This window comes from Poecilia latipinna, unplaced genomic scaffold, assembly GCF_001443285.1.
Source record: "Poecilia latipinna isolate Pla-1442-1.1 unplaced genomic scaffold, P_latipinna-1.0 Scaffold804, whole genome shotgun sequence".
In the NCBI taxonomy this organism is placed as follows: domain Eukaryota; kingdom Metazoa; phylum Chordata; class Actinopteri; order Cyprinodontiformes; family Poeciliidae; genus Poecilia; species Poecilia latipinna.
Window position 1 is genome coordinate 334 of NW_015113420.1, and position 20,569 is coordinate 20,902.

At 41.5% G+C, this 20,569-nt stretch overlaps 1 protein-coding gene and 1 long non-coding RNA gene across 3 annotated transcripts in view; one reads left to right on the forward strand and one right to left on the reverse strand.

Annotated features, from left to right (window-relative positions):
• Positions 1-298: 298 nt before the first annotated feature.
• LOC106956279 (uncharacterized) lies at positions 299-1,982 on the reverse strand. Its single transcript, XR_001426745.1, has 2 exons — positions 790-1,982; positions 299-711 (listed from the first exon to the last, which is right to left on the reverse strand). It is a non-coding gene; the product is annotated as an uncharacterized LOC106956279 (long non-coding RNA).
• A 9,883-nt stretch (positions 1,983-11,865) lies between these two features.
• LOC106956280 (copine-5-like) overlaps positions 11,866-20,569 on the forward strand; it is a 92,062-nt gene continuing 83,358 nt past the window's right edge. For both annotated transcript variants that reach the window (XM_015047024.1, XM_015047025.1), the window contains exon 1: positions 11,866-12,967. In XM_015047024.1, the coding sequence (XP_014902510.1) occupies positions 12,858-12,967 (110 nt within the window). In that variant the 5' untranslated portion in view covers positions 11,866-12,857. The remainder of the gene's footprint in view (positions 12,968-20,569) is intronic.

Sequence of the window (20,569 nt, forward strand, 5' to 3'; positions counted from 1 at the left end):
ATGGGTTTGTCTGCGGGTTCCATGATGGCCCCACATGGGTTTGTCCATTTAGGGCCCATGTAGCACCCATGTGGGCTGTGGCCCTACATGGGCAAACCCATGTGGGGCCATTGTGGAACCCGCGGACAAACCCATATGGGACCCATATATCAGCTCTCCTTTCCCCCACATGGGGCCCACCTAGGCATGCTGGCTGGGTTGTTGTTCATTAGCGACCGATAGGAGTCACAGCCATTTCTGAACAGTGTGAAGTAAAACAAGTGACTGCAGAAAAAAAAAAAAAAAATCCACATTTTGAATATTTGACTCAGTCGTTTGATTCTTAAGGGTTTTATTACAGAACAAGAAACGGGGAGCTTTCTGAGATAGACAGCTGCTTCCGGTGGCGCCGTACAGCCCAAAGAGCAAAAGGCGCTAAGAGCGTCGCAGCAGGCCTGTACTCCCCATCCACTCCTTGTCAGCACATGATAACTTCCTCTGGCTTCTCGGAGCATGTGGATGCCCATCAACCCTTTACAGTCCTGCTGGTAATGTGATGAGGAAAACCACGACGGCAAATCCTGCTTGAGGAATCTTCTAGCTGCGCCGGCGGCACCGGAGGGAGTGCGCGTGCAGCGACGGGTTTTGTGGAGGAGGAAGAGGGGCGGGCAAGAGTTTCAGCTGGTGAGCACGATTTCCTCATTATCTTGATGTGAGAGCCACAAGGGTCAACTAACAGGGAGGGTGTGGAGCCACATTAATCACGCTGTCACACCAACACAGGGCTACTTCTCAGACAGAAGTTCGTACCGTCACATGCCAACGAGCAGAATGAGACGATAACCGGCGGCGGCTTCATCCGGGCTCATGCCACGAGTACGACTGTCACATTTTGCGGCTTTCTTGTTTTGCTTTCTGATTTCTCTTGACAGTATTAAAGGATGTGTGTGTCGTAATGTGGTTTTCCAGCTTAGTTGCACTTGTGTGCACCTGCGTCAAATCTCCATGTGGGAGGAGTTCTGAACTCCCAGCGGCAGACAGTGTTTGCAGCGAAGACCGCCACGCCAATCTTCACATATCACCAGCTGTGTATCCGTGCTCAGGGATAAATCCAATCATTTGCATGGATATAGCTTAGAGAAGAAGAATGAAAAAAAAAAAAAAATCTGTCATGAAATCCCTTCCACCCACAAAGGAAATCAAGACAAGGAGAGAGATGCACGTATGTCTCCTGGCACTGCAGGAGAGCAACATTTAACATCAGATGTACCTCTTGTTTAGCCTGAACACCGTTTTCTCTGCCTAAAGCAACGCACGAGTCTCTTCTCTTTTACTAAAATAAAACATTTTTATTAAGCATTTGAATCCATCTTTAAACATTGAGCAGCAGAGGCCTCTAAGTTGCAGACAACACAAACGAAACTGCTTCAGTTTGCATCTTGAGGAAGACTGATTAGTGGATGTGCTGCTGCCACACGGTCGAAGGTGAAATGGGGAATTGGGCTGATACCGAGCAGAGAAATTCAGACGACCATACGTCTCTCTCTCTCTCTGGCTCCCTGCTTCTGATGTAACACAATTCATTTTCTTTTATTGATTGACACCAGACACCGTAACGTTTTACGGTTCATGCGAGCAGGTGTCGATAATGAAGGGAATTCTTGCCATTCCACTTCTGAAAATAAATAGTAGCCCAGGGAAAGCTGACAAACAGCAGCGACTTGTGTTTGCTCCTGCTCGTTTGTGTGTCTCTCTCTCTGAGGCTGAGATTATTTCTGTTCGTGATTTCTTGAGCAGATTTAAGGCCTTGTTTGGCTTTAGAATAATTCATGCGCCACAACGGGTGTTCTCATAAGTACAGTGTTGTGATGCAGACATGCACGCTGTGAAGTGTCTGTGTTTGTGGAGATCAAGCAGACTGATGGAGGGAAAGGTTTTGGCAGGTCTCTATTTCTTCATCTGTGTGAGCTTTTATGGTTAACTTAAAAAAAAAAAAGTTTCAGGGGAGACCAAGATGTGATTTTTGATTTGTCATGTCAGTCAGATCAGTAGAGAGTTTCCTCTAGAATTCACACCTCTTAAACTTTTTTTTATACATTTTGTTTGGTTGCAAATATTTAGATTTTTTTTTTTCAGCTGCTGTGTGTTTTGGGTCACATCCTGTTTGAAGACCCATTATCTGCGACGGAGACCAAGCTTTCTGACACTGTGCAGCATGTTTCTCTCCAGAATGCCTTGATAGTCCTGAGATTTGATTGTGCCCTGCACAGATTAAAGGCGCCTTCTGCCAGATACAGCAGAGCAGTCCCAGAACATAACCAAGCCTCCTCCGTGTATCGCAGTAGGGACTGTGTTGTTTTCCTGGCATGCCTCATTTTTGGCTTTGTCTACACACAGAGCTGATGTGCCTTTCCAAAAAGCTCCAGCTTTGTCTCATCTGTCCAAAGGACTTTCTCCCAGAAGCTTTGTGGTTCGTCACTAGGCAAAGTGGCAAATAGCAGTCTAGCTTTTCGCTGATTTGCTTTCCTCCTTGGTTGTTTCCACTCCGGCTCAAACTACGACAGACTGATCGATCTCACACTGCCGTGCCTTGATCTCAGAGTTCACCTTTTATTTCTTTGGAACTTGTTCTGGGTTGTTTGGATAACATTCATGCTAACCTTTTCATCATTTTGGTGATAAAAATTGATGTTATGACTTCAGTCCTGTGAACCTTAAACCTCTAAGCAACATGTGAAACTTTAGTCACAGGAGCGTCAAGCTACTTGGATGAGGTCTATCATTTTTTCCCCCTAATCTCTCTCCTTTTGTTCTCCAGGGGTGTTGAGCTCATTTTCATTTTGGAACAAATCAAAAATCTGGATGTTCTTAAAGGGTCGATTGTGCCAGAATATATTGATAAAAGCCATTAAACTGTTAAAATATCAATAACCCAATGTTTTTCAGTAAAAGTCAGAAAAAAATGTGGGGATTTGTTGATCCTTTGTGGATCTTGTATGAATTTTGCAGAATTGTGAAAAACTGGACGGACTAATTGATGTAATTTGGAATCTAAAGGGCCACATAAAATGCTATGGCGGACCAGATTTGGCCCCCAGGCCTTGAGTTTCATGTCACCAAACAAGGCAAATTACTTGTCACCCTTTAAGTAGGCTGACTGACTGAATATGGGATTGAATACACTAATTAGAAAACACTAATTACACACCTCAGCCTAACGCGTCCTTACTGTCAGATTAGTTTCAATATTTTTGGAAGTTCCATCATTTTTGTTTAGGTTTGTTTTATCATTAAGTACTTTAAAATGATTCTGTTGAACCGCATTTTAAAAGCAATGTCTGATTTTCACTGGTTAATTTTCAACACGTTTTTACTTAAGTTTTGTCAGTTTCAACTTATTCCACTTATTTTCAGTCGTTAAATGAGGGGTACCAACAATTTTGCCAATTGTTACATCACTGCTTTTCAAAGGAGTAGCGTCTTTTTGGGTTATTTTCTGCAGAAAAGCACGGGGCTGTCAGTGGCTGTCACTGGTGTGTTGCTTGTGTTTGTCTCTGACATTTCAAGTTTCTGCAGTCACTGAAGATACTGAGACATTTTCTCCTCATCAAAGCAGGATCTGACAACATCCGAGTTAAAAGAGGAACAGGCTCCTTTATGTCTGAGCAGATGTACGATTTTTCACTGAGTATTTTGACTTTTGTAGATTATTGTATATGCTGCCATCGTCTCAGTCCTCTTCGACGCCGCGCCCAATCGGTGAGCCATGCCACCTGTCCCTCCTGACCTCAGGTGTTTGCCTCCCATTATCTACAATCTAGCGCACCCCTCGAACAGTTTAACGTGCCAAAAATCATTTTTCTGGAGTATGACACAGCTTGTGAACACGTATATCATAATTTCCTCTTTGGAGCTGAGAAGCCCTCTCAGGGCTGAGAGTGAATGGCTTGAATAGCAACAGTTCTCTACTGTTGTCAAAACACTCAGAAGCTGGCCTATATGATGTGGATTGGAATTGGTCTATTGTACATGTCAAGGGAAACGGTAAATGTAACGCATGCAGAGAAAGTGAAATGTGAAGTTCGTTGCATGATTACAGCTATTCACAAACTGTAAGCGACTTTGCAACAAACCCCTGTTTTCATGCAACTGAAGCTGCTGATGCAATCCTCCTCATCTGTTGTGTTGCACAGAGAAGAGCTGGCAGACGCATCAAAACCACAATAACCACTGACCCTGCAGTTGGCGCGAACAATCTTCAGAGTCTTTGGACAAAATTGGAAGAAGGCTTTAGGGATTTATTTATCAAAAAAAAGCTGCTGCTGACTGTGTTCAGTCCATAAATCATGTGCTGCTTTTTCTCTGCTGTAACCCTTGTACTGCGTAGGCACTTTCCAGCGTGCTTCATGTGTTCATCAAGCATAATGCGAGGGGATGAGACTTGCACGAACTCATTTTAAACACGACTGAATGCGTGGCAGAGGACAGCCAGGCGCAAACCTGCACAGAAACAATCGGAGCAGCAAAGGGTGGCAAAAACATTTGACAAGCTAGACAAACGCACCCCGACGAGCTGCCACAAGGATGATGGCAACTAATTAGAGAGTTTTCTCTTCTGCTCAAGGGCTTGTTTCAGAGCTCAATGAATATGCATATCATATGAGCGCGAGGACGGTTCGATCTGGGTCGGGGTGCTACTTGATGATCCGTCGTCTAAGAAGTAACAATATGATGATGTCCTCTCAAGAGGCACTTAGTTGAGAATGATATTAACTTTTACAGATTAAGCCTCTAACACGTTTGGCCTTCATGGGGAGGTGGCAGATCCTGCTGAATGACTTCAGTCTTTTTGCCTGTTGCAGTGATCGGAGTGATGTGATGTGATGTGTGACTGGCCTCGTATTTCAGCATAAAGTCCTACAAAAGCACTGGGATAGTCCCAGTACTCTTTAACAAAGTAACTGGTGACAAAAAGAACAATAATATAATTACTGATGCATCTCCTACGTGCATATTTTCTTCATAATTATGCAGAAATATTGTTGCCAAATGTATCGTCGTCGCAGACGACTGCGGTTGCTTTTTTGGCCTTTCTGAAAGAAAACACAATTAAAATGTCAAATTAAACAACATGATTGAAATTAAACACACGTGACACGTTTCAGTGCATGACTGTATACATACGACAACGCAAACATCATGCTCACTGCGACGCTACAAGACATTAGTGCCAAGTTTAACAGCCTAATGGTTACATCTGTGTTAGGAAGAGTTGATGCTGAAATAACAGAATTAACAAGCAAATACTAATATGTGCGAGCTTAACAAGTTTGAAAACCCAGGAATCAATCAATCAATCAATCAATCAATCAATCAGTTTTATTTATAAAGCAGCTCAATGTGCTGCACAGAATTATGAACAAAGCAACATCGACTTTTCATCGCAGCTGCTGTTTGTTACGTTTCAGTTCTGTAACAATGTTTCTACGGCAACACCAATAGGTTTAAATTGTTTTATGGAGTTAGAAATAAGTTTGATCGCAGTTTAAATTCACAGTGAACAGTTGCAGCAGAGCGAGTCTAAAGGGAAAAGTATCATTAGATCATGTTGCAAAGTCTCAATTACGAGACTCGATAATACTATAAAACTCAAAATATGGGAGAACGCTGCATTGCAAAACACTTTTCACACATAAAAAAGGTTTTTATCTGAGTGATTCCTCAAAATAAAACCATTTACTTGCATAAAATTCTTTGCTTTAACGACTGATGTTTAGTTTTCTTTCAAGTGCTTAAACTTTTATGTTTGCTTTGACTTTTTCCTGCTTTGACTTCTGGGATTCTTTTCTCCATTTTTTGATGAACCTACGATATTTGTTCTGCACGGCAGCCATGTTGCTTCATCTCCCTCTCATTCTGAAGGAATCCTAAGCTGCTCAAAGGCCAGGAGTGATCCTCTCTGAATCTGAAGTTCAACGGATTCAGCAGCAATCCTCGAGACGTTAATGCCTCAATAGTTGTTGCCCCCCTTTCAAATAATCTGCGTGTGAAGCAGTCGGGAATGAAAAGTTTTGGTTGCCACAGTCAGACTGAGATACAAAAGTGACGTTTTAGCTCCGCTTGAGACAAGTTGGACTTTCAGGACAGATCCTAGGTGTTTTTAGTGATATACAATCCACCTGTAAGGCACTACGGATGGAAATTTGCATTTCCAGGTACATTTAAAGGATCTGACTTTGTCAGTTAATCTGGATTGAAGTAGTTTATTCTTAAAGTAACAAACAGAAAACTGCTACTCTCAGAATTGCGGTCATGATCAATTGTTCTGTTTCCTAACTTGAAGTTTTCACTCGGATGATGGAGAAGTGGAGGAAGCCCGGTCCTCCTCCTCTCCCCCGCTGTCACAGCTGCCTAACCAACAGATATGTCAGAGGATATGAGAAAACCCCCGTCCATTATTTCCCTTTTATTAAAATGTCCCACTATGTCTTCCTATCACTTCCAATAACACATGGGAATATTGAAACACTATACGATTTTTTGCATGCGTGACGGCTTTCAATAAATCCGATGATTCGTTTCTGTTTTTCTCCTCTCTCTCTCTCTCTCTCTCTCTCTTTTTTTTTTTTTTTAGAAATAAAACGATCTGAATGAATTACCTCAGCATTTAAAAGCAGCCATCGGTTTTCAACACACTTAAAAACGTCCAGGCGATTGAAGTTCTCGGGAGAAAATCTGAGATTTACACCATGAAAGGATTTTTGTCTCTGAATCCTGCAGATGCTTTTATTCCAGGCAGGCAGAGCAGGTCAGAGACTGAAATACCTCCACTGTGCTCTATAATAAGGAATGTCCCCTCTTCATGGGATTGTGAATTTCTGTCTCAACATAATGAACTCCCTGACAGGGGAAGTAAAACAAGGCTGTATCCTGTCACTGCTACTGAAAAAAAAGAACAAAAAAAAAGAAACACACCTCAGAGTTGTGGTGCTGATTGCGGGGGATGGCTGCCAGAAACCCATTTACTGGCATTCAATCAATGCAGCAGCTCAGCCTCTGCACCACATACATGCAGGCACACATACGGGGGATGTTAGCCTCTGAGATCCCTTCTTGCGGCGGTCAGATCTTACCTCGTCTCTGACACACGGAAGATGAATGAGCCAGAATCCGACACGCTTCCTCCCTGAGGGCTCGGCGGACCCAGCTCAATTGGACAGCGTAGTGGAGCAGCAATGGTCTAAACACCATTTCTCAGTCGAGTTCAGTCGTTCATTTGTTTGGTTATGTATGACTCGACAGCTGCAGGCCGAGCCGTCCTGTTCCAGAAGGGACTTAATGGTCCCAGTTTCTCTTTGGAGAATCAATAGAGCTGACAAACTGATCGGATGACAAATGAGTTTTTAGCCCAGAGAGATGTTGGTTGATGTGACGGAGGGAGGAGAGACACGCTGCTTTCATTCATGCATCAGATAAAAATAAAAGTCCACAAGCAATTTTTACTGTCTTTTTGGATTTTAAAGTTTACTTAGCAGACGGCACAACCCAGACCTGAAAGTTATGAGATCACAGTGTTTTATGTTTTGAACTATAGTGACGTTATGGCAAACACTTACTGTTTTACTCCATACGTGTTTAATTGCAAGACAAAGTTTTGATGTCTACCTGTAATAAATCACTTTCTTTCCCACAAATACATCAAATAATTAGCCACTGATGCAGATTTCTTTAAAAAGGACTGAATATTTATAGAGGTACCCTAAATTTGAAGCACATTTATTATCAAGACAAGACTCGCATCACATTTTACCAACAAAATGGCTGCTCATCACAACGGGTCATTAACTTGTTTGACTAAGAAGCTCTAATATTGCAAGGCCAACATAAGCGATTGAAACTTGTTTCTGTAATTTGCTTGTGCCTGCTTTAAACGTGAGGACTTCTAAGGACATGCATTTTTTAAATATGTTTTTCTTAAATTTTTTTAATGTAACATTTTAAAGCAAATGCTATTATTGTATTAAATGTTAAAGGAGGAATGACTGGAAGAATTTTAAGAAAAAGTTGAAATATTACACTTGCAGTCAATAAACAGCACAAGCAGCTGAAGTGATTAGGCCTGAACACAGAAAAACATGAAAAAAGGTTCATTTTTCCAAATAGTATTAAAGGAGATGAAAATTATGTTTTCAGACTTTTTTTTAATTTTTTTATAAGGTTTTATGAAAATGTTATTTTAAATGTATAAAAAAATATTTTGCGCTTTGCTTAAGTGCTTTAGACATTGTAAAGTGAGATCAACCAAAACATTTTACAAACATCCTTCTATGTTTTGATTAATCTGGTACAGTGAACCACAGAGATTCATTGTGCTGAGCCAAAGTTTTTCAAGTTGCGCTGTTTGCTATTTCACTTTTTGGGGATATTTATATGAAAATTTCCTATCCAATAACATTCCAAGATTGAACAGTAAGGTTCAGACTATACGTTTAGGCCAAAAACCCAAAAGAAAAGCCAATATTCTCTTTCATTTTCTTTTGTTTGACGTAAAGATGTTATAATATTCCAACACTTTGTCTCACAAGGCACAGAAACAGGACCCAGAAGAAACCACCATCTCTTTGTTTTCTCTGACGATATTGAGTCAGATTTCTGAGAGTTTCTGACTCCTTCTGCAAAACTCTGTTTGCATTATGAAGGTTTTTTTTTCCCCGATGAAAGAAAGATCAACCAAGATTAAATCTGTTCTTTTTAAAAAAAAAATATCCATGTGACTGACTGTCCTTCAAAATGTTTGCTTTTAACAGAGACATTGGAAAGTGCAGCAGAACGCAAACATCCCCCTCATAGCTGCAGCCATTTAGAAAATGTTTCTTTCCAGTATTTTTCTCCAGAGCACATTTGGAGTGTGTTGCTTCACAGATGTTCACTTCAAAGTAAGATGCATGAAATGCTTCCAGGCTGCTCAAAAAATAGATGTTAAACTTCCTGGAGTGCTTCATCTTTATTATATGGCTTTGCACAAAAACCAGGAAACGCCAGCAGCGTTTTCTCTCCCCGTCTCTCAAAATGTTGCCCTGTTATGTCACAGCGTTCAGAGACGGAGCAGGCACTCAGGTCCTTGTTTACATAAACGCAGGACAGCCAGGTTAATGCCAACGTGAATTTTTTTAATTTCCTTTTTGCTTATTGTGTCCATAACATCCGAGAGCATCACCACCCCTCTGACGATTTACTCTGTTACCAAAAAAGAAAGAGAACATAAAGAAGATCCCGCTGGTTAAATTTAGAGGACACTTCTTGACTTTTTGCTTACTCTTTGATGCTGGCGGAGACCTGAAGGGTAAAATGAACACGAGGCTTTCATTTGTCAGGTGGCCAGAGGAGCGCAGCTCTGGATGAATGTTAATGTTTCCCCACGTCTGTGGAATATGCGAATGGGAACTTGTTTGCAAGAATGTCAGAATTATGAACTTCATATGGCGACAAGAAACATCAAACGTTAATGTTTGAGAAAGCAACACATTCGTTGGAAACGAGTCAATTTGTACTTAGCACGGGTCAAAATGAGGAATTCACTTTTTTACTTCTACTAGATCTTTTTGTTCAAATTAGGGCATCTAATAACAGAAAAATATAACTCTGATGTGTATTTATTCTAACTCAGAGCCACCATTATTAGACATTATTGTGCTTTTTCATGTCAGTTGAGTAACATTCTCTAAAACACGGGTAGATTAAGTTTTTATTCCTTCCTTTTAGCTTGTTTTGGGGTTAATGTGCGTCTGATACGACTGGTTAAGCTTTTATCTTTACTTGGCAGCTTAAGCCTTTGTAGATGTGATCATCAAAGTTAGAGTAAAAACAACTTTTAAACGTCGTGACGGTGCTTGATACTGACCCCTTCTGGACAACTCTCCATTGCACTCAAACAGGTAAAACTGACAGAGCCCTCCCTCAGTCTGCGTTTGAATATACAGAGCCCCCTAATGCAAGTTGAGTTGCTTAAAATATTCATTTGTTTCTACCTTCATCAAAAATTTAAATGTCTGAAAAAGGCTGAAAAGGTTTAACGTTCTCTCTCTGCTACTGTAGCATTGTCTTGTGGTAACTTGGGGCGATGGCGGTAGGAGTTCACCCTGCAACCAGTGGGTCGCTGGTTTGATTCCCACCCCATCCGTCTCTGTCGTTGTGTGAATGTGTGCATGAATTTAGTAATAAATAGTGCTGTAATGTAGAAATTAGTATGTGAATGCTGTGAGTCCGTCAGCTAGACTGACATGTTGTCATGCTTCATACAGCGCGGATTAGCTTTTACTCTTTCAAGACCGGAGAGCAAACATTAAAAGCACATCTAAGTAAATGTTGGAAATCTTTTTGTGGATCTTTACTTTTCTAATATCTAGTATAGGCATAAAATTACATAAAATGAAATGAAAACAGTGTGCCGCATAATAATTAAGTAATACTGCACAGCCTTTTTGGTGTCTTTCTTGTTTTAGACTAAATCAGAGCTGCTGGAGTTCGCCCCCCATGTGGTGCTTTCCCTTTGCTGATGTAGAACAGGTGTGGGTGGTATTACAGCTTAGGCACAAGCTCTCTCTCTTTCACACACACACACACACACACACACACACACACACACACACACTCATGCACTGTACCTACCGAAAGGGTTCATGCAGCTGTAATTACACTTCTTCCACAGCTATAGGAAGCAGGGTGGCTGCGGGTGGGAATGAAGGAGAGCAGCTCAGCAGGCAGCGAGGAGCAGTACGCTGATGGGAGCTCAGAGTCAACCAGCCAAGGGCCACCACCAGGCTTAATTACAGAGCCAACATGAATAATAATAAATCGGTGCTCCGTTGGTCCGAAATACGCACCACTCTCCGCCATGTCAGTCTCAGTCTGAGTCAGATTTCCCATAATGCTCGATGGATAGCCTGTGGCACGGATCACATACAGCTTCTCAGGCTGCATGTGTATTTTTATGTGACCTTTGTGGGCGTTTGTCTATATGAAACTTCCACATGTGACAAAACTGAAGCATCTGTGTCTATTTGACTCACGGTCGTGAGACGCTGCTGCTTGGATTTTTCTCTTTGAGGTAGATAAACATACCAGTCATTGCATCTTAAATTGATCAAAAAGTGATTTTACTTTGATTTGAAATACTGCAGTTGTGTTATGTAATTGAAAAACTGAGTGATAAATCTGAAGCATTTACTACTAAGATTTCTCAGAATATTGAAATATTGATTCAGCTGCGACTCGCGGCTGCATGTTCTCTAGGTTCTCTGTGGGGTTCATTTTTATTTACTAGTCGACTAACTCATTGAACCAGCATTTGGTTCGCTCGTGCCCAGACCTGCTGGAAAATGAATTTTCCTTATGTTTGTTAGTAGAGGGAAACAGGAAGTGCTTTAAAATATCCTGATCATTGAATTAAAACAAAACAAAAAACAACAACAAAACAAACAACTTTATATTTTTCTTTTCACAGATAAGAATCCTCTTGTGTTGTCTCTTGTTGAGGAAAACTTAAACACACATATTATGAAAGTTCTGGCTCATGTTCTGGATGTTTCTATGTGGAGGATCTGGAAGCTTCGACTCCAGCCGATCAGGTTTGGAGAATCTCTGTCAATCTCCAGAAAGCGCTTTGCCTCACAACTCGTTCAGTCTCTCCTCTGACCTGTCCCTCTTTTTCACAGAAGTTCTTCCTTCCACTTATTTCATTAACATACAGAGTTACGACTCTCTGCGAACAAACCAGCTTCGTTTGCACTGATGCTTTGTGGTTCATCGTTCTTGTGGAGGATGCCAAAGGCTGCTGGTGCAAAGTCATGATGTGGCTGTGACGTTTCTGTCACTTCTCGTATATCTCACATTACAGTCTATTGATATGAATCAGCATCGTTTTCCAAACCTCCGTTTTATCCTCTGCTGATACCTGTATGATTGACATTGGAGGGAAGAACTTATTCAGTGTGACGCTCCAAAGGTGTTCTCTCTGTCAGTCATCAGCAACTTTTTAATCGGAGTATTTCTCGCTTTATGCGCATTAGCACATTTGCCTTAAATCTGAATTACTCTGGTGGCGGGTGGAAATTTTTCTCGCCCCTTCAGGTTACTTATAGTCGGGGAAACTGGCGAGATAAAGGAGAGCTGATCGTGGAGCTGCAGCGGTCTGAGGAGCTGTCCAGATGCTGAAACAGCACCACGCAACCTCTCACTTCATTTTGGGAGCTGGTTTGTTGATGGACCCGTTATCTTCTGAGCGATTTTCAGATTTTTATTTTTATTTTTTTTTTGAAGGGAGGTATTAACTCACTGAAGGTGGGTTTATTCTAAGGAAAAATCTAAAAGCTGATTGAAAAAATATTCATCTGTTCTGAACTGCAAGGAGATTCAGACAATCCTTTTTTTTAAAAATTGATTTTCTCTTAGAGGCTCATCCAACTTAATTTAGAGCAAAATTACGATCAGTTCGCCATAAATCAGTGTCAGCCACAGCTCTGCATGTAGGCTACAGCTGGAGAATGCAGGCAGGAGGGGTGGAGTTCACTGCGTTTACTTTTCAAAGCGCCTCGGTCTCGGGCAGAAGGAGCTCATTCTGCAGAGTTTGAACTGATGGGTCCTGGCATTTGAACCCCACGTTGCGTTTAAGCCAGTCGCCTCGCAGCCGCTCCCACCGCCGCCTTAATTAAACTTTCCATGCTGTTGCCCGTCCGGCGGACCGCATCCAGGAGGTTTGTCTGGACCGCGCTCGCTCCTGCTCCCTCGGCTGCCGCGCTCCGGTTCTCCGCCCTCGGCTCTCCGGGTCCAGCGGAACTCACTCACACGGCCACAGGAGCTGGCCCGGGTCTCCCGCACGCATGGAGGGGGACGTAATGGACAAGGTGGAGGCCACGGCGACGGTCTGTGACTTCGACCCCATGAGTGGGAGCATCCCTGCCACCAAAGTGGAGATCACAGTGTCCTGCAGGTGAGCTCCGGTGGTGCTGTTCGTGCTCGTGCGCTTTGGAAAGCCGCCACGCGTTATGGTTCCAATACACTGGACCGAATCCCTACCTGGTGTAATAAACAGTTTATTGTTGAAACTACTGCGTGTGTTTCACAGTTTAATGAAAACGTACTAAAAAGAGCAACAGAAAGGAATTCAACACAAAACCATTTAGGATAACAACGACGTCAGAAAACAACGCCATAATGCGCATACAGAAAAGTAACATTAGCACTAAATAATGGCGCTTAAATCAGATTTGGATTTGATTTAGTGAAACCATGCAAATCCTTACCACTAAACTTTTATTCATTGTTTTTGTAGTTTATCAAAAAAAAAAAAAAAAAAAAACATTCGGATGATACACCGGGTCTCTGTTTCATCCACCGTTAGTTTAATTACGTTACCTTGTGCGTTGCTGCGGCGCGCGTGCCAAGCGCGCAAAAACCAGCCATTCTTGAGTTTAATGAGCAGACCTGAGAGGTTTCCCCCTCTGAGACAATGCCAAAGCAGATTGCTACAAAGACGTCAAAGATGCGTCAGCCATTTTACCCTCATAAAATGAAGACAAAAAAAAAAAAAGATTCATTTGAGCAGTCGTGGAAGAAAAAGAAAAGACCCGCTAAGTGTCACTTGGGTAGGGTGGGGCTGCAGGTGCAGAGGTTTGACTCGACGACTGAACAATGTGCAAAAGTGAACTAATGTCTTACAAGGAATAATAAAACTATTTGGCTCTGCAATGTTTCTACAGTTGTGCGTCATTTAGCTCTGATCCACAATGTTCCGCTCTCTGCTCCTTACTGCGCGCAGTGTTACTGCTATGTAAATGAAGGAGGAACAGCCACAGGCGAGGGATTCATCTACCAAACACAAAGCATGAATTATTTGACTCTCTCTCTGTTTGTATATTATTCACTCAGGCAAAGAAAAGATTGCTTCGTTCAAATCAGATGTATAAAAAATAAATCTTTAAATCTGTAAAGCCGGTTAGGAATTCCTTATATATTTTTTTACCTGATTATAAAATGTATTCCTGTAAAAAGTTTCAGGTGCCTGGAGGACTAATAACCTGGATATCTGGAATTTGATTAGTCTCTTCCCCATACCAAACCAAAATTAATCTCTCAGTTGTAGCAAGTTTATTTTGGCTAGAAGAATAAATATTAATGCTTTAGAGTAGCCAAGGCTGTATGAAAATCTTTGTAGAAATGTGTGAAGAGATCTAAACATGAGGGTGATGGCAAGGAGGCCTTTAAAAGACTGGAGCTCCTCCCCAAACATAAATTGTCCAAATAATTAAATGGAAACAAGCAAAGGCTTTTATCAGTGATTAGAAGAAGGGGATGATTGCAGTAATGTCAAGAAAGGTGCCTTCATTGATTACCGAGAAAGGTAAAATAAATAAGATGCCATTTTTAGATCTCAATAAAACAATTAGTTGTTTCTGACATTAATTCCACTTGATTTTTTTTATCTTTTAAGAGACTTTTGTTAGAAACATTATACAACCAAAGCATTGTGCATCTCCTGAAGCTCCTGGTTTTTGGTGTGTCATAAGGCTTTAGATGGCCGTGTTTCTCCCACTCCGACTATAAACCAGGAGCTGCGCCGTTGGCCTGAGGCTCCACTGTTTCGCATTCAGCAATTTCCTTCCGAACCAAACCACTTCCTCCTGGACACAGTGTGATAGAGAGGAAAAAAACGAGTCCTCCTTTTGCTGGGTCTTGAAACACCGTCTGCTGAAGACAAAGACTTAAAGTCTTATGTGTTCTTCTTTGTGACTTGCGCTGATCGCTACAGTCCATCCTCCTACGTTGGCATCAAGGATCCAGATTTGTGAAGACAGCTGAAGAGCTGAACAGATGAAGTATGCAGCCATCAACTTTGCAGGAAGTCTGTGTTCGGTCTTCCCCGGGAAGCATAGAGAAACAATGGGCATTATGGGTATTACGTGTGAGAGAGGAACAGGCTCCACAACCCTGTGTAATTGATTTAGTAAGCCTGAAAGCTCTGAGATTGCAGAGCACATGGAATTGAACCGTGCCGCGCTGCCCTCCAGGCGTTCTTATAACCCTCTGCCGATATTGCAGCAAATCCAGTCCCCCCCTCTCGTACCCTCCTGACAAACTAGAGGAGCCGAAACAGATAGACGCCTCTCAAAACAAGCGCATATCGCTATGATAGCACATTGTTCCCCATCTATGCCTCTGATTGGTTTTGCTCGCAGGTCAGCCAGTGAGCCGTACCTCGAGTGTCGGCATCAAAGCTGGGAGAACGACACTCCAGCGACTCTTCACACTCAAGTGGCCCCTCTTCCTACGCCTGCCTCAGCAGTGGATCCAGTTTATCGGGTTTGGGCCGGCGGCCCCTTGGCACCTGACCTCACTTCTAAAGTGGCACTAAGGAATGTGTTCGTTTGTTAGCATTTAAGCAGCTTTAATGATTTTTTTTTTTTTAAAATAAGTTCTCCATGTGGTTTGCCACTTCATGTTTATGAACAAAGCGGTAAATGTGGGTCCGACTCGATTGAAGGATGCGGCCTGTCTCTATCTCAGCCCGCCAGACGGTCTCAGAGTTCCCATGTACAATGGCTTCAGGGAAACTGAGGCTTTGCTTTAGCTCTGCTGCTCCACTGTGAAGCAGCCTTTTAGCTATGAATGTTACAAAAACGGTGCCAGAGTTTCAATTAAGGAAGACATTTCCTCCTCTGCCTCACTTTGGCTGGCTAGATGACGCACACATGTACATCCTTCTGATGATTGAAAATTTAAACTTTTATAGTGAGCAGACTGAAGGAAAGGAATCAGAGCAATGAGCTTGAAAACTCTTTGTATAAACAACAGCGCTAGGTGAGGAAGGTAGATTGTCTCTTTTTATTACACATTAAGGGAAGAAAATATATTAGTAATTCAATAAGAAGTTTGGGAATGACGCGTAATCATTTGTTTCAATGCAACAAAATGACCAAGCACCAAGGCCACAGCCTGACACCTTTTTCCTTCTGTCCCCCTAAGGGTGTTTTAAACACACAACCAGTTTACTGCTGAAAGACACAGCAGCTTCAGCTCAGCCTCCCACCTGAAATCACGAACATGAAACTTCATCAGCGACCCCCGCCATTTCCAATTTCACAGAGATGAAGATGCCACGTCTTGATCTCTGGCGCATCGCCGGAGTCGCCTTCAGCCATTCAATTTGTGCAAAAAAAGATTGGTTAGCGTGGCATCACGTCGAATCGCTGCATTCCAAAGATGAGGTTCGGATCTGCATTAACTCTGCCGAGCCAGCCGGCGCTCCTGAGGGATTTATTACCTGCTGAGGCACACAAAGAGGTCACATGAATGCCTGTGTCCTGATACAGGAGAGCTCCACAGGCACATGGGGCCCACTGATTGCTGCTTCCTGGTATCTAATGAAAGCTTGAGGCTCTCCACCTAAAGCAATTCCTGTTGCAGAGATGGCCCGAGCTATAATGAAATCACCAGGACAATTAGGATGTGTGGTATCGCTGCTCAAACTATGACATGCTGTTTGAAAATCGTAGTTTCCTTGCAAATCTTCTCACATTTTTGGCATGTTACAGTTGCAGCTGCAAAGTATTTTATTGAGATTTGCATTTAGAGCACATTCTTGGCCATGCTTGCTGGATCCCCCCACACCTGCCAACAGGAATTATTTTGGCTTTCTGTCAACAGTCAGTGCCTTTTTATCTTGCCACTATTCTGTGACTTCTTCTCTTTTCCTTGCCCAGTTTTGGTTGATGCCCTTGTGATCCAAAGCTAGACATGTTGTTTTATAATGTGCTCCAAAACTTCTCCAAAGTTTTATCTCTGACCTTCCTTTTGTCAGAGATAAAGTGCTCCTTGGGTCCTAATGATGCTGTTTGTTCACTAATGTTCTCTAACGCAGTGGCTTTCGATCCTGGACCTCAGGACTCGCTGTCCTTCATGTTTTAGACGTTTCCCTGCACGAGCACATCTGAATGAAACGAATGTGTTGCCTCCTCAGTGTGCCATTCGGTGTTCCAGAAGCATGGCAATCACCCATTAATAAAAGTCAGGTGTGTGGAGGCAGGAAGACACCAGAGACATGCAGCGGTGTGAGTCCAGAGAACCAAAATGGAGGAGGAGCTGGATGTGTAGTAAGACCACATTACCCACATGTGTTATTTGTCTTTATTTGCCTATTAGGTGGTATCTAAACACAAATGGTTGTGCTGGATTTATTTTAGGGGAACATTTAGGGCACATTTCTCAGATGTTTAGTTTTAAATCATTTTGAGAATCGTTTCATTCACATTTAACAATCAAGCACCACTTTGTATGTGGCTGTACTGCAACAAAATGGGGAAAAAGTTCAAAGAGTATTAATACATTTGCAAGGCGCTGTACGCCGTGTGATAAATGAATCCTTTATCTGAGTGCGCTGATAAAAATTTTAACTGTGGTGGAGTTATGGTGTTTTTGAGGATAACGATTGCTGCTCTTATCCGGTCTCGGTCGTCCCCCGTGAGCTGTGTTTTTTTTTTTTTTCTGGTTCAAAATCCCTTTTATTTCCCCCCTGCAGACAGACAGTTTGAGTTAAACTAGTTTGGATTGTGCAAGAGTATAAAATATTAATGAGCCCTCTTGAAGAAAGAGAGAAGTTTAAATTTTCTGACTGACCTGGGGCAAACGCTCGGGTTTTATTCTATAGGGCTGGTTGTGTTTGTGAATCCTTTGACACATCTGTTAGGAGGATCAGTTCCTGTGAGACACATCAGTGTCAAAAAGGAGCTATTCTTTTTTTTTTTTCCAATTTCGGGAGCGTTATGATTTAAACAGGCGGGTCTCGGAGGCCGGCGAAGCGTATAATTATACATGCACTCATGACACGGTGAAAATGAGTTTGGATCCCAGACACTGCGTTTCTGGGGGTGTCAGGGTTATTAATATCTTCTCGTCCGGGACACATGGCAGCACATGTGTAGGCTGTGGAAGCACAATGATGGGTTGACAGGACAGAGGTTTGAACCACTCCTCTTGTTGTCCATCACATTTAAAGGAAGTTTATGTGAAAGGTGGATAACTGTATAAGTCGGTGCATTGAGTAAGAGATCAAATATCCCCCATGTTGCTCGGAGACATCAAGCCTGAATTTGTCACTGTTTTCAAGACGGCCAAAGGGTCAGCAGAGTCTGTTCAAAGATGTATGTGTCAGGGGCTGGTGGCAGATTTGCACAAGCAGTAGCAGCCAGTTTAGTCAGGTTTCGACACACTGTTGCATATGCTGAAGGTCTTCTACTGGTTGACAATCTTAGCTGGAGGCCAAAACAAGCTTTGTCAGATTGGAGAGCTCTGTTTGATACATTTGAGTGGACATGTAGCCAAAAGGGAAATTTTTTGTCCCAGTGGATGGACATGTGTCTACAGAGTGGACCTATAAACAGCTACATTTTGTTTTCGCTGTGGGGAGAATAGTGCATATCTTTCAGGGAGTGACTGGAGGTTATAGAATAATGTGAAATGATTCTTGAAGCAATGCACCACATCAGATTTGTTTTTCCAAAATGTGGTCTTCTGGTCATTTTAGAGTCGTTTTGGAAACTGGGGTTGTAGAAATGTGAATAATGTGTGCCTTTCCTTTCTCTTTTTGACTTTTATACAAATCTTTTATACATTTCTTGCAAAACCGCTTCTCTGCAGATCAAAAAGTCAAGAAAATCATTTAAATAAATACTATAGAGGAAAGCATTACTCCTTACTTAGTTGTAACTGTAAACAAAATACATAGTGTTGCATTTTACTCAAAAGCTATTGTTTGACACAAGATATGACTAAGCATCATATAACAACCAGAATCAGAATTAAAATCAGCTTTACTGACATAGATTGTGCACAAACAAGGAATTTGCCTTCACTTTCAAGCACTCAGCCTACAGATGTAAAGTAGAAATGTGGAAACTTTGTTGGAAATAAAATTATGTACATGTATATATATGTATTTGCAGAAAGTTTAGAATTTTGAGAAAGAAAACAGAAGGAATATTTATGTGCACAAATACTTATATTGTTTTCACAGTAGTGTGGAACACCATGTCCGCAGTGAAGTATGGTGGTGGCAGCATCATGCACGGCTACTTTTTGTCTTGGAATCTAAAATTATGAAGTTCGAAATATGTGTCCGCTTTTGTCCCAAAACTGTGACAAAATAAGGTATCAGAAACCAAAACATTGAATCCATGAGCAGAAAAGTTTTGAATTTCTCCAGCTAGACATAAATTTGACAGATGAAGCAATGGATGCTTCAACAATTAGTTTAAGAGTATGTACACTCATATGATCAGTTAGATCTGTTTAAGTTTTATATTAAAGTGGAAATAATTTTTGAATGACTTGAGGCTTTTTTAACATCACAAAAACCTGCAATATTAGTAGGGATTTCTACATGTTGGATGCTTATGCTGATTTTAGGCTCGTCTCAAACTTTTTTTGTTTTTTTTACTTATTTTCATTTTTTTTTCTTTGGAAGATGCAAACTGGCATCCTGAGTTTTGAAAGCTGCAGTGACATGTAGTGGTCAAATTTGGCCAGGACACTCTGTCACTTCTCTAGACAGGTCAACACTCACCTGTCACTCTTTTGGTCCCATTATTAATTATGGATGGGAAAACTGTAAAAACATTTCAGACTGATGAGATAAAAAAAAAAAAAAAACTACCTATGCACAGATGTCATGTTGGGCAGAATGTCAAGTCTTAGTCTCTCAAAACATACAAATCTGCATGGAAGTTTTTTTGCAACATGGAGATTCCTGAAAAATATGTTGGACTTGATTTAAAGTGGCCATTTGTTGAGCTGTAGTATTCAAGAATGAGCTTCAATTCTTTCAACTGGTTTCATAATCATGTTTTAGGAATATCTTGATTAAATTGTATCAGCATTTCCACAGAACTTTAAAGTAAAAAAAAAATCTAATATTGTTGTAATGTAAGTGTTACCTTCAGTTTTCATAAAAATGTTTTCATACATCAAACATGACTTAAAAGAAATTTGACTTTGGAATTTAACACCTCAAAATTGGGCCTCTGTCTCTTTAAGAAGTTCTTGCTCTTTCTGAAACTCCTTCATAAAGTCATTACAACAACATTTTTTTTTTTTTTTTACCAGCGTTTCACTGATAAGTCGTTTGTATGATAAGCTCAGCAGACACACATTTCCGCCAGGTCTTTACTGATTGTTGCTGGCTAGTCTGAAGGAGCCGAGCGAGGGAATCATGAGGGAATCGCTCTGTGAAGCGAAAGCTTGACTTGGAGACTGTGGCTCTGAGGAGGAGCTTTGTGGAAAAGGCAGCGCTTGGTGAAAGCAAGGATTTAGGCACCCCTTGATGGTTGCCACGGGAGACTAACGCATGAAAGAAACAAAGCAACACTCCAATTATGTTTTTGACAAGGGAATATCATAACATAATGTAAAGCTCAAAGAAGTTAATTTTACAGTTAGGAAAATGTTTTGTGTGACATTTGTTTGTCATTATTTTAATTTTCATTCAAAATATACCATCACTAAAATTTTAGTTGTCTTTAATTGCTTCTGGCACAGAATA